Genomic DNA, 22,423 nt, shown 5'->3' on the forward strand with positions numbered 1-22,423 from the left:
CAAGAGCTCGTTGCTCGGGGACACGTCCAGTTGCATTTTGAAGATACCTAAGGATGGAAACTCTGCAGCCTCTCTGGGCAACATTTTCCTACTTCTTTCATTCCCTTTTTAAAAACTAGACCTAAGAGACAAATAAGGTTTGGCAACGATAAGCTACGAAGTTAGCTAAGAGTTGTATGAATGTGAATGAAGAGTTCTTCTGGTTTCTGTTATCATGAATGAGATCTTGTTTCCATGACTTTTCGCATGGGTCTGTCTTTGAAAAGTTGCTGATGAACACGCAGAAGTATAGGAGGTTGATTAGGACTGAAAGACCTCAGATTGTGTGGAGTAACTGAGGGAGGAAAAGAAATGAGTTGCCTGAAGTGTGGTGGCTGCAGTAATGGGTAGGGTGCTCTTCCACGAGCCTTCCGAGGCTGGGTGCTCTTGAGCTTGCTTGCGTTGTGAAGCTCTTTTGGCCTTTGCGTTCCTAGCCGAGGGGAGTGAGAGTGTGAGGCAAAGAGAGTTTGTGAGGGTTTGGGACGGTCTATGAGTGTGAGAAACAGTAGTTCTGTATGCTGCCTGACTGAAAACACATCTGCGATGTGGAATAACATAAATTATTCCAGCAGAAACTGAATTAGTGCCAAATTAATTAGAATTTTAAAATTAAGTGTAGTGTGTGGGCCAGGGAATGATTTAAATTATATTCCCAGAAGTAAACCCCTTAGTATTAGTCATTTCATCGTTTTTAAGAGCATGAAAATTACTGAACTGCTCCTTCTTTTTTTAACTTTCTTTTTTTTTACTTTGTTTTGTTTACATTTTCACTGAGGTACATACTCCTTGCGCTGTAGACCCTCTGAGTGTCTGTAGTACATCACAGGTGTTTGCAATATGATTTGCATGTATATAAAAACCCTTTTGAATAATTTAAAATTATTTTATGGGTCAGTACTTGAAATTATCCTTGCTTTTCCAAAAGTAAAGTCCGTAGTTGTATTTCTTATGCTTGCAAGCTGCTACAGATGTCTTTGCTCTTCAGAATCATGCCCAAGGAGGAAGAAAAGTTGTACAGACTGATGAGTGGCGGAAGAGCTCTGTGGAGGAAAGGCTGGAATATGCTCTCATAAAGGTGAGTCTGTGCAGAAAATTGTCCTACCCATCAGCTCTGAGACGTGATCTCAGCTCAGACTTTAAGGGACACTTTTGGCTTTAAAAATACTTCAACTGCCATTATTTTAAAAACTACTAATTAATAATGAAGAATGAATAATATATTTAATATATTTAACTTTAATAACAGAGGAAATTGTCATGATTTGTCTTTCAACTTCACAAGTGAAGTCTTTGACCCTTAATATTTTATTCCGCTGGTGTTGGAAGAAACATATTGCTTTTGCTTTGTAACATCTTGATTTTTCGTCCTAGGGGTTTTTTTGGTCCTTTAACAGTATTGCACTGAGTGCTGAGGAAGCAATTTTTGAATGTTTGTTTTTTCTTATGACATGGTTAAGAAAAACAAACCAATCTGTTAATACTGGGGACTCTTGCTTTTGAATAACTTTGTACACCTAAGAACTACAGTGGTTTGTTTCCTAAGAAAACTTATTTTAAATATGCATTTGAGGTATTCTTAAAGGCTAGCAGTATCTAAAGCATCTGTACTTCGTTGTGATTTTTTGGCGGGGAGAAGGCAACTAAATAAAAGCTGTATCTCTAGCAAGATAAAAACTTCTCTCTCTTTTTTTTTTTTTTTTTTTCCTAGGGCATTGAGAAGTATGTTACTGCAGATACAGAAGAAGCAAGATTAAATCAGGAAAAATATCCTAGACCTCTAAATATAATTGAAGGGCCTTTGATGAATGGCATGAAAATCGTTGGTGATCTTTTTGGTGCTGGAAAGATGTTTCTGCCTCAGGTAATGAGAAAATGATTTCATATATTTTCCTATTTTGCAAAAACTAGCATTGTAAAATGTAGCCAAAACATTCTGTGCTGGCTGTTTTTTCAGATATAGCACATAAATTGTGAAAATTCAGGTGCAGCTAAGAAGCAGCCCTATTTTTCTTTACTTTGGAACTTGACTTTCTCTATGTAGTTTTACATGCTTGTTTCCTTTCTTCCCGAGTGTTTTTGATTTATTTGAAATGCGGTTTTAAGTCTGGGCCCATGAAAAAGAGCAAGAGAGAAAAAAGATCCAAACAAAAATTGCTGTGTTTAGTACCTTCGAAATCTGGGCCTGTTTGTAGCTTCCGATTCTGTTGCGAGGGGTCCGAGAGGTTGCACTGTGAAAGCAAGTGTTGTGTTTAGAGCCTTAGTCCAGTGAGGCCAGCAGCCTCTGCTACCACAGAATCCTCCACAAGGCTGGAATCTGGGTTTGCAAATGAAGTTTTGTTTATTGTTTGAATGGGTGTAAAAGAAAGCTAAGAGAAATCTGAGGCTATTCCTATACCTGATCTTTATGGTTTATTTCCTGCCCCCTCCCCCCCTCTGTTTATCTATGCAGGTGATAAAGTCTGCTCGAGTTATGAAGAAAGCAGTTAGCCACCTTATTCCCTATATGGAAAAAGAAAGAGAGGAAAGGAGAGCCCAACGAGGCAGCACAGAGGAAGAGGCAAGACACAGTCCTTTGTGCTGTAACTTTCGTAGCATGCCGTGACAAAAATTGAAATTATTTTTTGCTAATGACGTTTATGCAGCTTTCATGCTGGAGAGCTCATGCAGTCATATGGAACCTGACAGTGTTAGCATTATTTGAAGTAGGTCTGAAATTCATAAAGTGCAGATTTTGTGGAACTCTGCTTACTGTACGCCTAAGCTGTTGTCACAAGTTTCCTGAAGGATGCCATAAGCCTTTGTAAGCCCTTTATACCAGCATTACCTATTTCTTGTATTTTTGTGGGTGTTTAATTCTAGTGTTATTTTTTCATGGTACTTCTAACTTCATGACTATTTTTGCAGTTTTCTTCTACTACTTTCCGCCCTCAGTGAACTGTGGAGCTCCTTTTTGCATCTTCAAAGCCTGTTTCTGTGTTTCTCTTTACTCAACTCTTCCCTTCCCCCTAGCCCTGACCATTCTCCGAGCTACACAAACAAATTCTTCCATCCTTTTTCTTTGTAGATGGTGACTTCAAGACCTCTTGTTACGATAGAGGAGTATGCTCATTGCATATGTAGCCAAAACCAAGTTGCAGGGCACAAGTGTTTATGAGAACAGGATCTGAATATAGTTGTCTTTTCATATTTGTGTTTTTCCACCAGTTTCTGAAGACTACTTTTTATATAATATATGAAATATATACAATTGAAAATATGCAATGATTTTCAGATTCTTGTGAACCTTTCCTTTGTATCATTTCCTGTTTCACAGCCGACAGTTGGTGATGCCTGAGGGTAGTTTTATCAATTACCTGTGCATGTACTTTAAGTAGTTTCTTCCAAATTTGGTTAATGGAATATGTGGTAGGAGCATTGGGAAATGAAGATATAGGATGTCCCTTGTTTGTCTATACTGACAAGATTCTATTCAGTAGAAAAGAGATAAATTGGACAAAATCCTCTTTTAAATACTCATGTCTGCTGTTTCCTACTATGTTTATAGTGTGACAAGTGCTTACAATTTGGGTTGTTAAATATTTTTCTTCTTTTCTTATCTTTGGCTGACTCTCGACTTTAGATTTGATGTACATTTACTTTTCTTCAGTCTTGTGGAACCTTGCCTTGTCTTCATGAGTTCTCAGAGACAATAGCTATTACCAGAATCTGGTACTGAACACACACCCACAAAAAAAGGCCACTCTTTCTCTAAACTGTGGTATTTTTGTATTTCCTTTGGTTTCCCTTCTGTAGATTTTTGAGTTGTTGCAAATTCTTCCCTTGTAATCTTCTTACACTGTATCTTTCATTTTACTGTGGATCTGTTGTGTGATTGTCCAGCATAAATGTAATGAATACAGCAAATAATTTAGAAAGAAAAATGACCTGATAATCAAACCTGACTAATCTTAACAGAAGAAGAATGCCTAGGCTCTTTTCCCACGCTCTTTCTGGATGTGAAGAAGGTGTCTTCTCTCCAGTATTTCAAGCAGATCTGTTCTCTGGCTGTCATGAGTCACCTTTCTATGTGTCATCTCTCTCCTGCTCATGCTGTTCTTTTTTATTGTAATTCAGATGACAGTGCCGGTATTTGGCACCTTCTGGTTAGTTCTGCTGCTATTTGAGGTCAGTGAAAATCATTACACCGTTGCTTCCATGAGCACTGGATTAGGATCTACTGTGAACCCGCTGGCACTTAATTCTCTGGCTAAAAAGTGAAGTGGAATTTGAAAGTTTCTTAAAAATATAGCAAGCACTCTGAAGAGATTGTGAGATATTCTGTGTGGCTGGGAAGAGCAGGAGGGAAAAAGTAGGGCCCCTGTCCTCCTGCTTCTACCTTCTGCTGGGCAAGGGATGTAGTGCCTTCCTTAAAAAAGAAAAAAAGAAAAAAAAAAAAGTGGCCACTGTGTAGAGAATTGGTGAGAGAGGGAAAAACAGCTGCATCTATCTCCAAAGCTCGATGTTAACTTGAAGGAAAATGATTTGCAAACTCTGGTAGCTGATCCTTCTGATGTTACCCAGGCTACTGTAACCTCTGGGGCAGTTTTAGTCACAGACTGCCAGGAAATGCAAAGCGTTGATAGTTACATTGGAGGTTAAATAGCTGTGGCTGTGGATCTCTATCAAGATTAAAAAAAAAGAAGCCCTTTGGCTGTGTGCCCAGAACTTGAGGACCTCCTTGCTTGAGACAATTGAAATCACAGTGTGCCCTAAATAGGGTTTATTTACAATACTGTGTGCTCTGGTCCTTGTTGTTTGCTGCACAGCACGGATTTTCCTGCTTCTCATGTACAAATCCAATTTCTTTTTTTTTTCTTGCATATCAATCACTAAATCATCAGTAGTTATTGGGTATGAGACATGTGGGCAACGCTTTTTTTTCTTCCCTTAGTCCTTGATTAATCTCTGTCCTCATTTTTCTCTCACATCCCAGCAGTGTATTTTCAGCTGCAAATTTTTTTATTGATGTACTGAGATGGCTGACTTACACACCTCCATTTTACCTTCTCTGTTCCCCAGTCTTCTGTAAAACAGGAGCACTGGGAAGATAGCAGATTTTAGTAAACAGCAGCATTGGTGAGGATCCAGGGGTTTTATTCAGCAAACGCATTAGGGCCGTGGGAAATGCTAATATCACTCTTGGTAATATATAAAGTTTTTTTTCCCCTGGAAAATTGCAACTACAGAAAACAATGTGGTTTTGTGAAGTAGAGAGCTACTCGATACTGTCCGGAAACACAACATGCTTCATAGAAGGATCTCATCCTCCATTTCTGCCATCTGCAAAGGAGATGCGATACTGGCCAGAAAAATATTTTTTAATTTCACATAGAATATGCTCAGGTTTCCCCTTTATATAAATTCTGTGCAATTTAAGCAGTCTGTTACCGGCATCTGATCGTGTACCATCTCAGACATGGCACTGTGATAGCCTGGAGATGCTCCAAATGACAACACCAATTATACAGCTAAAAATGTATCACGAAGGCCTGTGTCGTGATGGAGAATTGCTCTAGGGAGTTCCGCTGTTGCCCTGCTGGTGCTGGTAGGCCCCCTGTGGCATGGCTGAATGCCGCCTAGGCTAGGACCAGTTTGTGCCAGTACAGCTTCCCCTCTTTTAGGAGATCCTTTTTCCAGCCTGTTTGTTCTGCTTGGGTAGTCTGAAATGGCCTGATCACTGCACTGAAGTGTCTCCCTTGCTATTCATGTTGCATTAGTCTCCGCTGCTTTTGCTAATTGCTCTCATTCTTCTCAGCATTGCATTGAAAGATTGTTCGTGATGCACAAACAGGTGTGTAATTACGAGTGTTCATACCCTTTTATTCTAAATATTCAATCTATTTAAACTCTTTGTTGGTGAGGTTTATATTTGGAGCAGAGGTACCTTAGGAGTTCATTTACTGCACTGCACAAAATGCTGGCCAGATCTGAAATTTGATATCTGCTATTTTGCCTTTTTAAACACAGATTTTTGAAGAACATGCACGCAATTTGCAAGAGTAGTTCTTGTGCAAGATTTTATTACCTGGATCTTTTAAAATAGTTTTTAATATTGACTATATTACCTCTACTACGCTTTGCGACTTCTTGTACCACAGTAGGAGTCTCGGTCATGGATTAAGATTGCACTGTTCAAGGATCTGAGCAAACACACTGAGGCTTCCGAGTAATTTAACTCCTGTGTTATTTGTTCAACTTTCAGGATCCGTATCATGGGACAATAGTACTAGCAACTGTGAAAGGAGATGTACATGATATTGGCAAGAACATCGTGGGAGTCGTTCTGGGCTGCAACAACTTCAGGTAAAGAGGCTAATGTAAGGTAGCTGGGAGCACAACTATATAAGGCTAGCTGAGTAATATATGAGGCTAGCCACAGCGGTGGGGGTAAGAGGTGGGCATTTCTTGGGAACTGTCCTCTGTTCCCCAAGCTGTGGTTGGAAAACCAGATGTTAAACAGATTCAGTACAACCACGAAAAAATTATTAAAAAAAAAAACCCCTCTTACACCTGAATTTTCTTCTCTGCTATATCATCTGGAACTGTGATGTATTGAAAATTTTGCAAGACCCAAAGGTATTTTGTATATTAAAATACCTAACAGAGGTCTTAAGAGAAACCAACAAACAAAAATCTAAATTTTAACAACAATTTTAGGTCAGTCATTTACAGTAAGAGCAATGTATTTGCCCTGTAGAAGAAATTTGACCTGTCTTTTGAAGAATCTTGTGTCATTTCACTTCTTTTCACAGAGTTATTGATTTAGGAGTCATGACTCCATGTGATAAGATATTGAGAGCTGCTGTTGAGAACAAAGCAGGTACAGAGAGATTTCATTAGTACTCCTGAATTGTTTGATTTTAAACCCTGCTTGTGTTTTTTATTGCTGCTCATTGCATTCCTTTGCTGTCCGTGATTTGGTCAGACTATCTTCAGCTAAATCAGAACTTTTGCATTAACAATAGTAATTATTTAGTATTTGGCACTGCCGTGAAACTTAGCCCAAGGAACTGAAAAGCTGTATCAAAAGGGCAGCTCCAAGAGAGATGTTTTAGTATTTTTTTTACAAATGGATAAATGGAGACTTGGAAAGGTTAAATAACTTTCTGTTGGGTCTTAAAGCAGTAAAAAAACTTGGCATTCAGCCTGCCAGATCAGTGAGTGTGAAGTCAGGAATGAATTGTCCTAATAAATAATGAACTTCATGAAATAAGTCACAGTTGCTTTGAAATAGTCAATTGCATCTTGGAAAAGATGAATTTTGTGGGACATAGATGGTGAAGTTTGAAAGCGTTTGCTGTTTCTAAGGGCAGAGCTTATAATTATTTTGGCTTATTTCCCTCCTCAGTGCTAAAATTCTGTGGTTTGAAGCTTACTAATCAGAACTACTGTGTATTTGTTGCTGAAACTGGAGCAGTAGGTGTTCAGCAGCTGTGAAGACTGTTTGAGAAATATCTTAAACTGGGGATTTGGAATCACTTTCATTCTTGGAAAGCTTTCATTTTTCTAATTAGGTCAAACCTCGCTTCTAGACTAGCGACTACCCTGCTTTTTATGTCACTATTTTCTGTCTGACAGATGAAGCTATCTGACGTATGAAAGAAACCTTTCTGTAATAATTTCTGTGTCTTTCTAGAGCGGATTTGCTAAACTCTTTGTGTATGTGTGTTTGTAAATTTGCAATAGACATAATTGGCCTGTCTGGTCTCATCACCCCTTCTTTGGATGAAATGATTTTTGTCGCCAAGGAAATGGAGAGATTGGCAATAAAGATTCCTTTGATGATTGGAGGAGCAACTACTTCTAAGTAAGATATCTCAATCGGGAAGATGGGGAATGTGTATGAAAATAGTGTTAACCAGGGAAAAAGAAAATTTATAGCCATTTCTCTCCCTTTCCCTCCTTTTCCCCCAAAACACATACTGCTATGTGTTTACTGAAGACTGAATGTTATATCGGAAGTCCTAGAATATAGAGGTAAAATGTAATTGGGACACAACAAATAATGTACGGTTTAAACATTTCGTTTTTTCAAGTGTTACATATTTTACAAGTGTGTATTGTATGTGGAAGTACTATATTTCTTTCGAAAAGTTTCTGCGCGTGTGCATATGAATACAGTTCTTTTCTAAGGGGTTGAATGATCTGTTTCAATTCATGAAAGCATTCTGAAAATGCAGGATTTTGAGACTAGAAATGGTCATGTTGACATCAGGGAGGTATTATCTTTAAGAAATTTAAGGTATTTTCCTGGATTGCTGTTCAGCATTGTGCTGACTGGGTTGAGCCCCCTGTCCTGTTCAAGCAGGCTGACAGGGAACAGATTCTAGCTGCTTGACTTGAAGTAGTTACCATGTTGCTTTTGATAGACTGAGCTTTTCTGTTGAGATCTTGTTCTCTCAGATCCAGTCAAATGAAATAATACAGCTGCTGTGATGTCCTGAAGACCAGTTTTGACAGCTCACTGACACCTAGTATTAACAGTGCCGCAAATGTGTTCTGGGCATGTGTAACGCCCTTGGGTCACCCTTTGCTGACTGGTTTATGTACAGCATGCTTGAGTAGGTGACAGCTCAAAGCACTGCAGAGGTCACTTCTTGCATAACTAGAAGCTGTTACCGGGGTTGCTTTCTCTATCGGAGCAGCACGTGTTGTAGCAGAACCATCGTATCCTATACTTCTGGGCTTAGCAAATCGTCCCATAATGTGAGAGTCAGTGAAGAGTGGGATCACTGCCTGTCTGTGGTCGTCCTGTAGTTACAATGCAAGATTAACTGTACCCTGTTTCCCCTTCTCTGTGTGAGTCTCTTTTCCTGTGGCTTTGGTACTGAGAACAAACAGGGAGGGGTTTTACTTAAAAAAAAAAATAAAGGGGGGGGAGTAAGTGGAGATCTTAGGAGAGCCCTTCCTTCAGATCTTTTTAGTGCTCGTACACAGGCGTTGAGACCTAATAATTGATGTCAAATAACCAGCATCGAACAATTTTGTAGAATTTATTCACAGAGATGAATGTGGCCAACAGCAAGGCAGTGCTAGTTTTATCCTTGAATATGGAAGTTATTGAAGAATATATGTATAATTTTGTATACATAAATAATAATTTTATTCACCTGAACTGCATATAAATATATACTTATGCATATGCACAGACACATACAGTTTCTATAAAATATATGTGAAGTAAAGGTATTCTTTATGGAACACTGAATTGGTAATATATATTTAATATTACTTTTGCAGTTGTAAGTTTAACCTCACGTGTGTATTCTCAAAGGTTGTGTACATGTCAGAGTTTGCAAATGAAGAACCATCTGCACTTCTTCTCTGTATAAGTAGACACTGTTATTGGGAATAAGGAGACCACAAGTACTTGAAAGGGTGGAAAGTGAGGTTAGTTTGAAAGAGAGAGAGGCTGGATTTTGTCTACAGAGTCTGCAGAATCGAGCTTCTTCATAACTTACAATAATGATGGTGCTTGAGCTCTTACTATACTGCTTTGGTAAATTCAGGTGCTGAGAAACAATGGCGACAGTTTTGTTGTGATAATTTTTTTTTTTTAAATATTAAAATTAGTATGTACTAGTTGATACAGTGCCATATTAGGTCCAAGCCCTGTTTGTTTCCTGTGTCTGTTCCTATCAAAATAGAAGATACACTATCTTTTTCTAAAAATTGGAACTGCCAAGATGGAAAGTGCATTTCCTAGAAGCAAATTAAGAAGATCCTGGAGGGTTGGCCGCACAGTTGCGTTGCAGTCATCAGTAACCTCCATGTCCAAGTGGTTTAACTATTTGACAGGACCTGAAGAAAAAGGAAATCTTGTCTTTGCTGTGGAAGATTGCTTCCTGGGCTCTGATTTAAATTGATTTAAAAAAAAACAGCCTTTGACCTTAGCATTCAAGAAAACAAACTGAGCGTTGGCCTGCAAGGTCTTTGTTCCTGCGGTTGCTTGCAGAGTTTGCCAGGACGCTGAGAAGCGGGGGTAGTCAGCGGCTTTTCACGTCGTAGTTTAGGCCTCAATTCAGGATTCCAGACTTTAGTTTGATCAGCAAAGTACTGCAGTATATGCTGAGGTATTTCAGTGAGGGCTGGAATATGAGTAAATGCTAAAGAACTGGATGAATTGGGAGGTTTTTATGTGAATGACTTGACTGACCAAGCAGGGGCAAGTTTGTAATACTTCTTGACCGCTGGCAGAATTCCTTCTCCAGGTGAGTAGAGGGCTTGTGCTTCTAGTTTTGAAGTGGGGCATCGCAGAAATGGAATGATCATCACTGACATCTGTTAATGCTAATCCATAGACCCAGAAACTAGCATGTGGGAGGGAAAAATGTAACATGAGCAAAAAAGATTTTAAAAAAATTGTTAATTCTTGGTAGGCTTAGTTTAGAACATTCTCACTGAAAGAGACTCAAACTGATGAGCTGCTGATTTCAGTCAGCTGGTAAGACAGTGAGGGAATGTGAGTTGGCACATTATTTATGAAGCATTCTGATACTCTGAAGAAAAGTGTTTATGTAGCTATTATTAAAATCTGTGTTTAATCACCCATGCATAGCAGATGGATGAATTGCTTTCTTCTTTTCAAGTTCTTGTCTATGCATTAAGTCAGGATTTATTTTGCTGGGGGATTTGTCTGGGTTTTTTTTGTTGTGTGGTGTTTTTTTTGTTTCAGTTGTAATGCTGACTCTTTCTTTTCCATTGAAGAACACACACAGCTGTTAAAATTGCCCCACGATATAGCGCGCCTGTAGTTCATGTCCTGGATGCATCCAAGAGTGTTGTGGTTGTAAGTTCTAAACTACAGTTTCTCATCCGTGCAAAAATGTGCCCTGTTTTTCTGTTGTGCCTTTCATCCTTTCCTCTGAGGCTTAATGTTACGGCAGAAAATTGAAGAGGCACAACAGAGACCAATTTCTAAACTGCTGTTGCTTCAGTTATTTTTTTGCTGTCACGTGGTTATTGCATCTGACTCGTGTCAATCATTGTCAGTGGATATCTTTATTTAAATGCCCATTTCTCTAGCTAGGGTGTGGCGTGATTCCCTCTGAGTGCTTGACCGTAGCGTTGAGGTGTTTTATAGTGAAGAGCAATGGGGTTAGACGAGAACTGCTGTTCTCCCTATTTTGGATGTGTTTCTGAAGTTAGTGATACAGCAACATTTGCATTATGAAATATGTGGCTGAAGTTTTCTGGGATGGATGCTCACTCTTACCAGACAGATGGGGAGTCTTAGCTGGAAAATACCTGCTGGAAAGAATTAGAGCAAGCTGTGTGGTGTTTCTACGACTATTCAGTCTCTGAAGTCGGAGTATTTTCCTTTCAGGTCTTTCCAGAGTCAGACTTGGCTCTGCTAATACTACCTGTGTAGTAGGGCAGTGCTCTCAGTAATAATCATGTTCTTAAATATGTTTTGAATCTTGTTATCAGATGAGGGGTAAGGCTTAGTTTAGTGTTGTCAAGTGTAGTTGGGAGCGAGTCTGAAAGGCAGATGGCTTAGTCTGAAGTTCATACCCTGTCCTTACTATAGTATGTTACAGTAAGTACATAGTGCGTTCTCTTTCCATTTTTCAGTGTTCCCAGCTCTTAGATGAAAGTGTAAGGGATGATTTCATTGAAGAAATATTCGAGGAATATGAAGAAATTAGACAAGAACACTATGAGTCTCTCAAGGTACAAATGTAATTGATTTAGCTGCTTTTCTTGTTTGAAGTGGTTTGTGCTTGCCTCATTACTAACTCTCAGTTTCAGCTCCTTACAAAGACCTTCAGGTATCTGATGTAAAACATGCAGTAGAATTGGTGGAAAACTTCCAGAAGGGCTCATGAAATCAAATTCTTTAACCTATAAGGGAAAATTCAGCAGGAGTCTAACACATGCTTGGCAAATTCTTGGTTGTCCTCGGTGTGCAATCCGCGGTATCTAGGACACCTCCTTGGAGCTGGCAGTCATGTCAACTTAACCAACCTACAGGAGCCCAGTGCTCTGCTGGAGCAGTAGCTGGAAACAATGAACATTGCTAGGGTAATTAAAATGGCACTGCTTGCTGTTGCTGGTACTAAGCCACACTCTGAGTATTTGACAACACCATGCTTTCCTCGTGTTCACATGGTTTCGGGTAGGGATCTGAGCAGTCTCAAAGCAGAGAGCTGAGGCTGCCTTCTTAGGAAAGCGAAGAGAAGGAAGCAATGAGATGTGGAGATGGACTGTGCAAATTAACAATAGGAAACAAATAACATACGACTCCTCTGAGGCTGTCTGTGTAAATAAACACAGAAGCAAGCTGAAAGTCATCTGACTCTTACCTGGTCTCTTGATAAAGAAAGATAAAGTTCGAGGCTTCCTGAGGACGTTTGACTTGACCAAGTTTAGGGCTGTCTTGGCACAGGGAACCAGTCCATTAAGCTGAAATCAGTGAGTGCAGCACTCTCCTTTAAGTAGAGGTCAGCAGTGAATTCATGGGCCTTGCTGAAATTGCTATAAATTTCGTGTGCCTTTTAGCAGAGCCAGTAATTTGCCAGAGGCGTGCTGCAGTCACTGGTGGTGGTGGCACTGCAATCCCAAGCTTTTTGCAGGCAGTAGAATATCTTGCTGTACTTGTATTTTCATGTAGTTTGAGGTAATAAAGGAACTTTTGGTGTAGGTCAGAGGAACTAGAAAGCTTGTAGACTGGTTTCCTTAGAAGTATATAGGGAAAAATAATGATATGGTCATGATGGAATCTTACTTTTCACTTGTGAACTGGGAGTTGTTGGAACTGAGGTTGTCTGTTGTCAGATTTGTCCCAAAGACTATTTTGAGTAAAATGCTACCACCAAGTCAACAGTTACAGTTTATCTGTTTGAGAGATGGTTGGCTTTGTGAAATGAACCTGTATGTCCCTACAGGAAAGAAGATACTTGTCTCTACAGCAAGCGAGAAGAAAAGGTTTCCATAATGACTGGTTATCAGGCCATAAACCAGGTCAGTTTAAATGTTGTTGTTGGTTGTTGCTTTGCATTTCCTTTATGTATTTATTTTATATCTATTGTAAAATAGATTATGCTTCATTAAATTTCAAGATATAAGTGTAACAACTTGAGTAAATTGGTGTCTGTCTGAGCAGAGATTCCTCCCGTCCCCCCCAATAAATCTGAGCATCCTGTTTCTCCTTTCACAGTATATTTAAAAAGTACATTAATAGTTAATAAAAACATTTGAAAGAAATTCCTAAAGCAATGATTTACCCATAACACCATACAATCAAAGATGAGTCTAGTGCCTGCTTTGCAAAATAATTTCAAACTGGCTCATTGTATTGCAAAGCTTACTATAACGTATTTAGGGAACACACATTGTGACATTGCATTTGTATCAAATTCCTCCTTATGCTTTGTCCTACCCTTCTCCCATCAGTTTCTGTACCAGTTTTTGATTTTTTTTTTTTTTAAATTGGAGACTGGAAGTGTAAACAGCATTCCAGAAGAAGGTGCATCCTGCAGTGACTTTAACACTTTACTGCTTCCTGTCATTTCATTTGCAAGACTCCACAAGATGAGAGTCTTCAATACTTCATCTTAACAAAGGTTGTATTTTAAACTATCGAACAGCACAGACATAACAAGTACAAAGCTTGTGGCTGCATCACGACATAAATCCATCTCGCTTTTTCACTTGTGCACATGCATCTGAACAAGTGTGTGGTGGTTGCAAAAGTTCTTATAAATTACATATTAATTTACAGAACTATTCTACAGTACCATAGCACATAATAAGTCTGTGTATACAAAGCGTGATTTGGAAATATGAAAGGTCTATGCCCATAAAATATGTTAGTTATTGATAAGTTGTGTAGGTTTTTTTGGTCTTCTGTTTTGGCTGGTATTTTGTCTAATGAAATAAGTTCAGAAGTCCAATAGCTAGTAAGTGTTGGCTTATATGAAAGAACAAAAGGCCTTAAGTTTTCTCTTTTAACTTTATATGCCTTTTATGGTTTTTTTTAATCATGTAGTGACTGTAGAGTATGGTATGACTTGGGAACGATAGGGCAGTGAGAATTCTAAGACAATTACTTTGAAAGAGGTCATTTGCAGTGATGGAGGCCGGTGAGCTTTGGTTATGCTGCACAAGGAAAAGCAATTTTAAATTATTTTCATCATGTCAGATTGTACTTCTGATTCCTACAGTTAAACCGAAATTCATCGGCACAAAAGTCTTTGAAGATTATGACCTGAAGAGGCTGGTAGAATACATTGACTGGAAGCCTTTCTTTGATGTCTGGCAACTTAGGGGAAAGTATCCCAACCGCAGTTTCCCTAAAGTCTTTAATGATAAAACTGTAGGTGAGTATTGGAATTGAAATTGCATTTGCTTCATGTAAACAATCGTAACAGATCTGCCGTGCTGCAGTAAGATTCTCCATGTTTTGAAATACATAGGAATAGTGAAAATACATGGAAACCTAGCGTCACTGAAATAATTTGTTTAGAGCAACACATAATGGACCAAGTGTTGGCATGTGAGGCTGAAAAATAAATGAGGAAAAACACTCAATAGTCTTATTTCGAATTCACTTGCCAAAACCCAGAGAGGTATTTTAATGACGGAAAATGGCAGCAGAGCACTTCATGTATCTGTGTCCCCGTTGTGGGTGAAGATGGCAAGAGGACTCTATCTCCATTTGAAACTAGTCAGCAGGCCTTGAAATAGGTGATGAAAACGCACGAGTGGCACTGAAATCAATGTTCTGGGCCTGCTGCGCTGCGGTGATGTAGGTGCACACACGTGGTCTCTGTTGCTCACTTTGTTCTGCATCCTCTGCCTCTACTAGAATGGTGCTGGCTGACACGTGGTTTTTTTAACTTAAGATATATGTTGTTACAGCCGTAAACATAATCACACCGCAGTATCTCTGTTTGCTATGGCTGATGGATTGTTGCAGTCATCAGAGAATTATGTGGAAAGTGAACCGATCTTCAGCAATTCTTAAACCCATTTAGCCAGTTGTGGAAACACGCCTTTTCTAACGGGTTTTCTATTTTTTGATAGGCGAAGAAGCAAAGAGAGTTTATAATGATGCTCAGAATCTGCTGAAAACGTTGATTAATGAAAAGAAATTACAAGCCAGAGGTGTGGTTGGGTTCTGGCCAGCTCAAAGTGTTCAAGATGATATCTATTTATATGCTGTAGAAGAGGCAGTGGGCTCTTCAGAACCAATAGCAAAATTTTATGGCTTGAGGCAACAGGTACAGTGACAGAATGTTTGTTAAATAAAATGTTTTTTTTTTCCTGAATGTAACAAGAAGTGCCATGCTAAGATGTGTGCAGAAAATGGTTGTTGTGATCTGTCTGCAGACATTGACATGACATTTCTTTCAGTAATAACAACTTCTTGTTAGTGACGACCCAGGTATTTGTACTGTAGTATTTGTAGTATTTTGCATTGTAGTAGTTGTACAAAATGCTTGGTAGATTTGACATCTTCGTATACGATTTGCATTTTCTGTCTTCCTTTTAATATTTAAAATATCCTAAAGCGCTGTGCTGTATAAATTCATCACATGGATCCTGTGTGCTGAGTTGGAACCTAATGATCCTTAATTGTCTGATATCCCTGGATTCTGCCTTAGATGAGAAATTGTGCTTGAATATGATAAAGGTTAAAATACTTAGAATTAAAATACCTGGAAAATAAAGCTCAGTGGAGATAAGTGGTTTTGATAGTCTTAATTTTTATGTAAAATTCCCCATATGAAGAGGCAGTTTAGAATTAGTTAGTTGGCTGCTAATTCTGATCAAGCGAATCATTATTTTAAGTATTCATGCTTGAATCATACTTACCTAGATTTGCATTTATTTTGATAGATTGAACATTTTCGAGATAATCTGCCTCTCCTTCTTCCCAGCATTCTGACTTGGCTTCTTCATAGCTCACATATTTAGTCATCAAACATGGCAGAAACAGATGTAACAGCTACCTAAATTTCTGGAGCGCAGTATTGTACGAGGACAGTCCTGCACCAGTATTGCAGAACTGTACTAACAGATACATGACTTCAGGTTTGTCTGTTCCAGTTCCCGGGAAGAGATTTTCTGTTGTGTGGTGATGTAGCTGCTGTATCTTGGCACTCCGTGGCAGATGTTTCTATGAACTGTTCTCACACGCATTCGGGCAGGGCTGTTCCAGGGCCTTACTACCTAGTTAAACATTTTGGTATGCCATGTAAATCAGGTTTACTACAGTTTCTTTTCTTGGCCTTGTCCCAGGGTTCTCCCAAGGAGAATTACCGTATTTTATGTTGTTCTTGTAATCGTTGTTACTGTTGGAATACTGTTATTTTCCTTAGTCTTTTTATGTTGTGTATTCCTAACTTATTCAGGCCTGTCTCAAAGGTTAAGGCCATGAAACTCTGTGCTATTGTGGGTACTGTTCTTCTGGACTCTATGTGCTTTAGCTGCACCTCTTTCAACCTCGTGTGCGTAGCAATTCAGCACAGGCTTCACCAGAGCAAAGTGGAAGAGAATAATTGTCTCCTGCTTCTTACATAAAATGTTCCTTTCAGTACACCGAGTTCTCTCCATGACGTTGGCACCATTAAGGACGTGACATAAATCTAGAAGTTGGAGATGCATTTAGAATTTTCCTTAATTGTAATCATTACAGAAGTACCTTTAACAGAGATTTCACCTTTGTAGAAAAAGGATATTTCTTCAGTTTTATGTAACTAGTAGGTTATAGAAACTAGGGAAACACTTGACCGTTTTCCTTTGTTTTTCTAGGAGTGGAGTGTTTTGTTCATTTTTTAAACTGCGGTTGGGAGGGGGCGGAAAGCATTGTTAAAATATTGTCATAGAATAAGAAAGCTGGGAGAGGGATCGTCAGCCAAGTGATAGCTGTGAAATAACTTTTCTCTCGCTGTAAGTTGGGTAGATTTACAAGAGCCACGCTGCTTTTAGAGTAGCAGTCATGTTGAATATGCTGATGTGATCTGCAACTGTAAAACTTCTTGTTAGGTGCTATGGCCAGCATTCAGTCACCTCTTTCTATTCCCGTTTTTCCATTTTGGAAAGGGATCCGGTCAGTGGGATATCTTCTGTTTGCGTAAACCCACTTCAACCTTGCTTGGGATTCAACTTTTCAGTGGTGATCGGTGCATTTTGTTTGTATTTGCCTGTGGCTAGTGGAAACCTGCATCCTGGGGCCCTGTTTTGTCTGGGTTGCTGAGAACATGGTTTGTAGCATGAGAAACTAGGAGCGCTTGTAAACTGCCATTCTAAAATGGGAGTTGCTGAGGAATTCTGCAGTTTGCGTAACTGGCATGTGAACCATCAACCATCAGTTTTGCTCACAAAAGGGGAATCTGAGAGCTAGAGGTGGAAAACTCCTCCTCTTAGGCAGTGGTTGGCACAAGTGTTCCTTCTTTTGTAATAATTTGTCTGCAGAATAAGCTGTTAAACCTTACTAGCTGTAAATAGAATCAAAACATCTCTCTGTATGCGTTCAGCACAGCATCTCTCTCCTTTGACACTTTGTTCTTCACTGATCCCAACACCCACAGAGTAAGAGATGGGCTTTTCTTCTAACAAAAGAGCCATCATGGCTCAAAGACTAGTTAGATGTTTGTCAGAAATGCCTTCAGTCCTTTAGTCTTAATACTGGTCTTCAGATTACTAGTGCATTAATACTTGATTTGTTGCATTGGTTTGGTTACTTTAGGCTGAAAAGGACTCTGCCTGCACAGACCCCTATTACTGCCTCTCTGACTTCATTGCGCCACTGGATTCTGGCGTTTGTGACTACTTAGGGCTGTTTGCCGTGGCCTGCTTCGGTGTGGATGAGTTATGCAGTGAATTCAGGAAACAGGATGATGAATACAACATCATCATGGTAAAGGCTCTTGGCGATCGGTTGGCAGAGGTACGAGGTTTTATCATGTGTTTCCTTGCAGATTTTCTGGCTATATGCTGGATTTGTTTGACAGGTTGCTGTTTCAAGTTCTAGCATGAACTTAGACCGTTGCTTGTGATGTACGCTCTGCGTTAAATCTGAAAGTCAACTGGTTCTACTGAAATTGTCCTGAGAGTCCTCTCCTGAGCCAGAGGAGACTCTGCTATCCATATCTCCCAGCTGCAAAAGCATCTCTGAACTCTTTATGAGGGTTTTGATGATTGATAGAATTTAGTAGATTTTAAAACAAGACTTTTTAAAAAGAACTATCTTTAAATCTTGTTTTATCGATGTGAGAATGTGTTTGGACCCAGGTGTGACCCACCGATCATATTCTTGATTTGCAGACGTGCCTTCTGCTGTTAATGGTGACCATGCAGGTGTAACCAGGGTCCAAGTCTTTTGACTTAACATGTTTTAGGCTTAGACAGACATGCTTTTGAAGCTCTAACCAAAGTGGTTTAGAAAATGCTGTCCCTTCCCCCCTATCCCTCTATCCCTGTCTGCCTGCCCCCATGCTTACACCTAAGTAATGATGATGAAACGTACAGCAACTTTGGTGCAGTGCAAGCAGGGTTAGCTCTAGGTGTGTATTTCAAGCTATAACAGAGTTTCAGAAGCTGTTATCAGATGCCATCTAAAGATATTTACTGAAGTGGGAATTTCTTCTGAAGGCAACCATTGCTAGCAAAACAGCGTAATCTGTAAGAGCAGTTCAGGAAAGCTGTCGCCCAGCTTTCCTCAGCTAGAGGAAAGGTCCTCTGCTAAAGAGAGCAGCAGCACTTACATCTGATACCAGCATGGATGCAAGAATGATGTGGCCTTCCATAGCTAGACCTGGATGAGATACCGAGACAGTCGAGGCCTAATGACTTCAGGTGCTGTAATCACCTATCGCTGCCATAGGCTAATGAACTTCATCTGTTCCAGTTACTTGTCCACACGTCTACCTCTTCAAGTATGTAGGATTTTAAAGCAGGACAACCAAAAAACCACCGTCTACCAATAAGAGAAAAACCTAAAATACTTAAATTAGCAAAATAAGTACTGTATGTAAATTTTAATGCTATCAAATTTTTCACCTATGATAAGAGCTCCCTTAAAAATTAAAATCGGAGTGGGGAGAAAGTCTCTATCATTGTTTGTCTTCATCAAATAGCTATCACATCAGTCTGCACATATTAAAAGCAAAATCTCTGCGTTCTATTCCAAGGCATTTGCTGAGGAGCTCCATGAAAGGGTTCGAAGGGAATTCTGGGCTTACTGTAGTACTGAGCAGCTAGATCTCTCTGACCTACGCAGAATTAAGTATGAGGGAATTCGCCCTGCCCCTGGATATCCAAGCCAGCCTGACCATACAGAAAAACTCACCATGTGGAAACTTGCAAACATTGAGGAAACAACAGGTACCTCTGTCTGCTTTACAAAGATTCTTAAACTGGTTTTATGTGAATGAGAAATTGAAATGCCAACAAAACAGTGAACTGGGTGGTGCGGAGCTGCATAAAAAAACCCAAACTGAAGCAATTCTGGGAATTGTTATCTTCCCCTTTTCACTGCCATTTTAATTTTGCCTCATTCAAGGAAGAATTTACAAAATACTGCCAGTGCTTTTTGTGAGAGAGTGATGTCCCTAATTAGCAGATTGCATGCAAACAGGGTTCTGCTGCACAGAGAAAAATTCTAGCATCCTTATGGTTGCAAGAAGACATTTCAGATACAAACAGGAAAAAACAGTTCAGCAGTGTATTTCCCAGTCTGCAGAAACCTTGAGATGGTAACTCTGAAAAGGCATGAATTTCCATTGGTTTTCCTGTGATTCTTTACGCGTCAAACACTTCACTTCCACAATTCCAAAAATACCTTCCTGTGTTTCAAAACCTCTAGTTACCCATTTCATTTGTCAGAATGTCTAAGTTTTTTCCTTCAACCTGTACAGCTACTCTGCAGTAATACTGTAGTGAGAGCCTGTGTTATATTTAAAGCTATGTATATTTTTTAATAGTTAACAAGTGGAAAATGGTTTGGATTTTAGTTAATCTGAAAGCTTCTTGGTTTTTGAGTTTGCTTGAAGCTGTCCAGAAAAAAAGGTTCTGAATTTATGCTTATTATCAATTTGGAGAATAAGAAAATTCTCATTCTCTTTTCCAGGAATTGCGTTAACTGAATCACTAGCAATGATACCTGCTTCTGCAGTTTCTGGCCTCTACTTTTCCAGTCCCAAATCCAAGTATTTTGCTGTTGGCAAGATATGTAAAGATCAGGTAAGTTGCACTGTCCATTGTGGTAGTGTTACGGCATTCAAAACCACCTTTTAAGCAGATGTTCCAGAGAATTCTGTGAACAGTAAAAGCTGGAGTTTCCAAATCTTCAGCATGTTTTGTCATCCCTTTGCAGGTTGAAGATTATGCACTGAGAAAAAATTTGCCTGTGGCAGAGGTCGAGAGATGGCTGGGACCCATTTTGGGATACGATACCGAGTAACAGTGACACGGGTGGGCGAACGTTTGCTTTTGATGGTCTGTTCGCCAGGAGGAACAAGAAAATCCTTCTGACTGAGAACAGCTTTCTGCCATCCATCCCAATAGCTTGTCTGATTGGTTTTAATTTTTGATCAAGGAACTTAATATTTCAAATATGCGCTGTGCTCTTGGCTTGAGACCAGGAATGCATTGCAGATCTCTTAGTCATAGCAGTGTACTTCTATTTATTTTTGTTGCTTGCACAAATACTCTGGCTAAGCAGCTAGATGTAGGGTGAGATGTGGAAGCTGCAAAGCTCTCCTGTCCTCAGGAAGCCTTTGAAATCAGGGGCAAGCATTTCTGTCCCGTTGGCTGTGGATGTACGTAGAACAGAATTTGACTTCTGTTATTTTAATATGTTTTGATAAGTCCAGGTACAGAAATAGGATGTGATTTGTCTGTACCGTCAGCAAAGGTTTTATACTAGGTGATCAAGGACAACCGAAGTACAACAGATCTCCTTTTTCAAAATCTGTCTGCTCCACGCTTAGGTCTTGTAATTGGGAACATATGTTATTCTCTCTCAGTAATATCAGATTTTAAATTACTTTGTGACTATGATTGTAGTTAGAACTATCAAAATAACACAATGTGCTGGAGCAATGTCAGAGGTGCTGTGTTACGGCAGAACACGCAGTGGGATGACTGAGCCGGTGGAGCTGTCCCCATCGTGCTTCTTCTTCCTTTCAGCCAGCCACAGTCTGGTTCGACTCTGTACAAAGGGCAGTGGCACTTCCTGCCATTGTTATGTTACAGTTATGTTATGAGGCTTAATTCATTTTTAAGCAACCTTTTGTATGTGAAAATTATGAGAGAAGCATAATTGTTACTATAGGCAGACAGAAAGCTTGGAGCTGGCTTCAGTGTTTTACAAATCCTTTCAGCTTCCAGGTACCTGGATTTTCAAAGTAAATAGTAGCAATACTGTCATAAGTAACAGTACCGTAGGCTTATTCTTCAGATTTAATTCTGAGTGAGCTAATGGTTCGTAGCTTTTAATAATCTCTGAAAAGTGCCTCAGGTATTATTTAAATGCTAATTTAGTAAAATATTATGACAGAAACCCCTCATTTTTCTGGTCTCTAATTGTAAAGAGAAGACCAATATTATGAAGAGAATGTTCTTTTAAATAGTTTATCTGTAATCTGTTAATAGCTATGTAATTTTTGTAATGTCTTCACCTGACTTTATGCCAAAAGAATCATCTTGTATCAACAGTTTAATAAAGGTTAAGCTGTCAATGGTGTTAGCCTATTAGAATCCTTTAAATAGCAACAATAAAATATGTGCAATCGTCTGAACAGATAATGTCAAAATTAATATGCACATTGTACCATGAATCTGAAAGTATAAAGGCTGCTCTGGGGTTTTTAAAGTAGTCGAGTAAGTGTGTTCTTAACGGAATGTTTCAGAATGTCTCATCCTTTAGTGACTTACAAAAATTAATTTCTAAATGGATCCCCCCCCATCAAGGGACTTGAGACGTGTCTGTGTTAATCAGCTGATTCTTGTTGCTGGAACGGTTCCTCAGTTGAATGCTCTTCTGGATTGCCAAAAATACAGTAAAAAAATTCTTATGTAAAGGAAAATTTGCTCCTGAAACATATAGCCTGTAAAAATTTAAATCCTCCTTGCTTTCTTTTTGGTACTTGCACTTCTGTGAATCAATTTGATGCTTGGAATATCTCCTCTCCGCCACTCTTCCATATTCTTATATTTGGAAGTGGAGTGCCTTATTAGTCTGAAGTTGTGATCACGTGAATGAGGTCTAGGTTTGCCTTGTACACCTTGGTTTGTTTATTTATGTATTTTCCTGAAGCCAGCAGCACGTAGTTCCAGGAGTGCAGCTTTAGCAGAATCAGACGGACCAAGCGGTAAGCGCACTGCGGTGTAACGG

At 39.3% G+C, this 22,423-nt stretch overlaps 1 protein-coding gene across 5 annotated transcripts in view; it reads left to right on the forward strand.

The window, feature by feature from the left end:
* The window catches only part of MTR (5-methyltetrahydrofolate-homocysteine methyltransferase), a 53,479-nt gene extending 31,708 nt beyond the window's left edge, over positions 1-21,771 (forward strand). For 4 of the 5 annotated variants that reach the window (XM_075412443.1, XM_075412445.1, XM_075412440.1 and 1 more), the window contains 15 exons: positions 1,025-1,114; positions 1,748-1,900; positions 2,489-2,596; positions 6,281-6,381; positions 6,831-6,898; positions 7,765-7,885; positions 10,786-10,867; positions 11,653-11,751; positions 12,966-13,041; positions 14,244-14,399; positions 15,106-15,302; positions 17,774-17,974; positions 19,218-19,410; positions 20,156-20,268; positions 20,402-21,771. In XM_075412443.1, coding sequence (XP_075268558.1) covers positions 1,025-1,114; positions 1,748-1,900; positions 2,489-2,596; positions 6,281-6,381; positions 6,831-6,898; positions 7,765-7,885; positions 10,786-10,867; positions 11,653-11,751; positions 12,966-13,041; positions 14,244-14,399; positions 15,106-15,302; positions 17,774-17,974; positions 19,218-19,410; positions 20,156-20,268; positions 20,402-20,488 — 1,845 coding nt within the window. In that variant the 3' untranslated portion in view covers positions 20,489-21,771. Of the gene's footprint in view, positions 1-1,024; positions 1,115-1,747; positions 1,901-2,488; positions 2,597-6,280; positions 6,382-6,830; positions 6,899-7,764; positions 7,886-10,785; positions 10,868-11,652; positions 11,753-12,965; positions 13,042-14,243; positions 14,400-15,105; positions 15,303-17,773; positions 17,975-19,217; positions 19,411-20,155; positions 20,269-20,401 lie in introns of those variants that run through there. The other variant, XM_075412459.1, reaches the window with a different exon arrangement.
* The last annotated feature ends 652 nt before the right edge of the window (positions 21,772-22,423 follow it).

The sequence above is a fragment of the Opisthocomus hoazin genome, chromosome 2 (assembly GCF_030867145.1).
Source record: "Opisthocomus hoazin isolate bOpiHoa1 chromosome 2, bOpiHoa1.hap1, whole genome shotgun sequence".
In the NCBI taxonomy this organism is placed as follows: Eukaryota; Metazoa; Chordata; class Aves; order Opisthocomiformes; family Opisthocomidae; genus Opisthocomus; species Opisthocomus hoazin.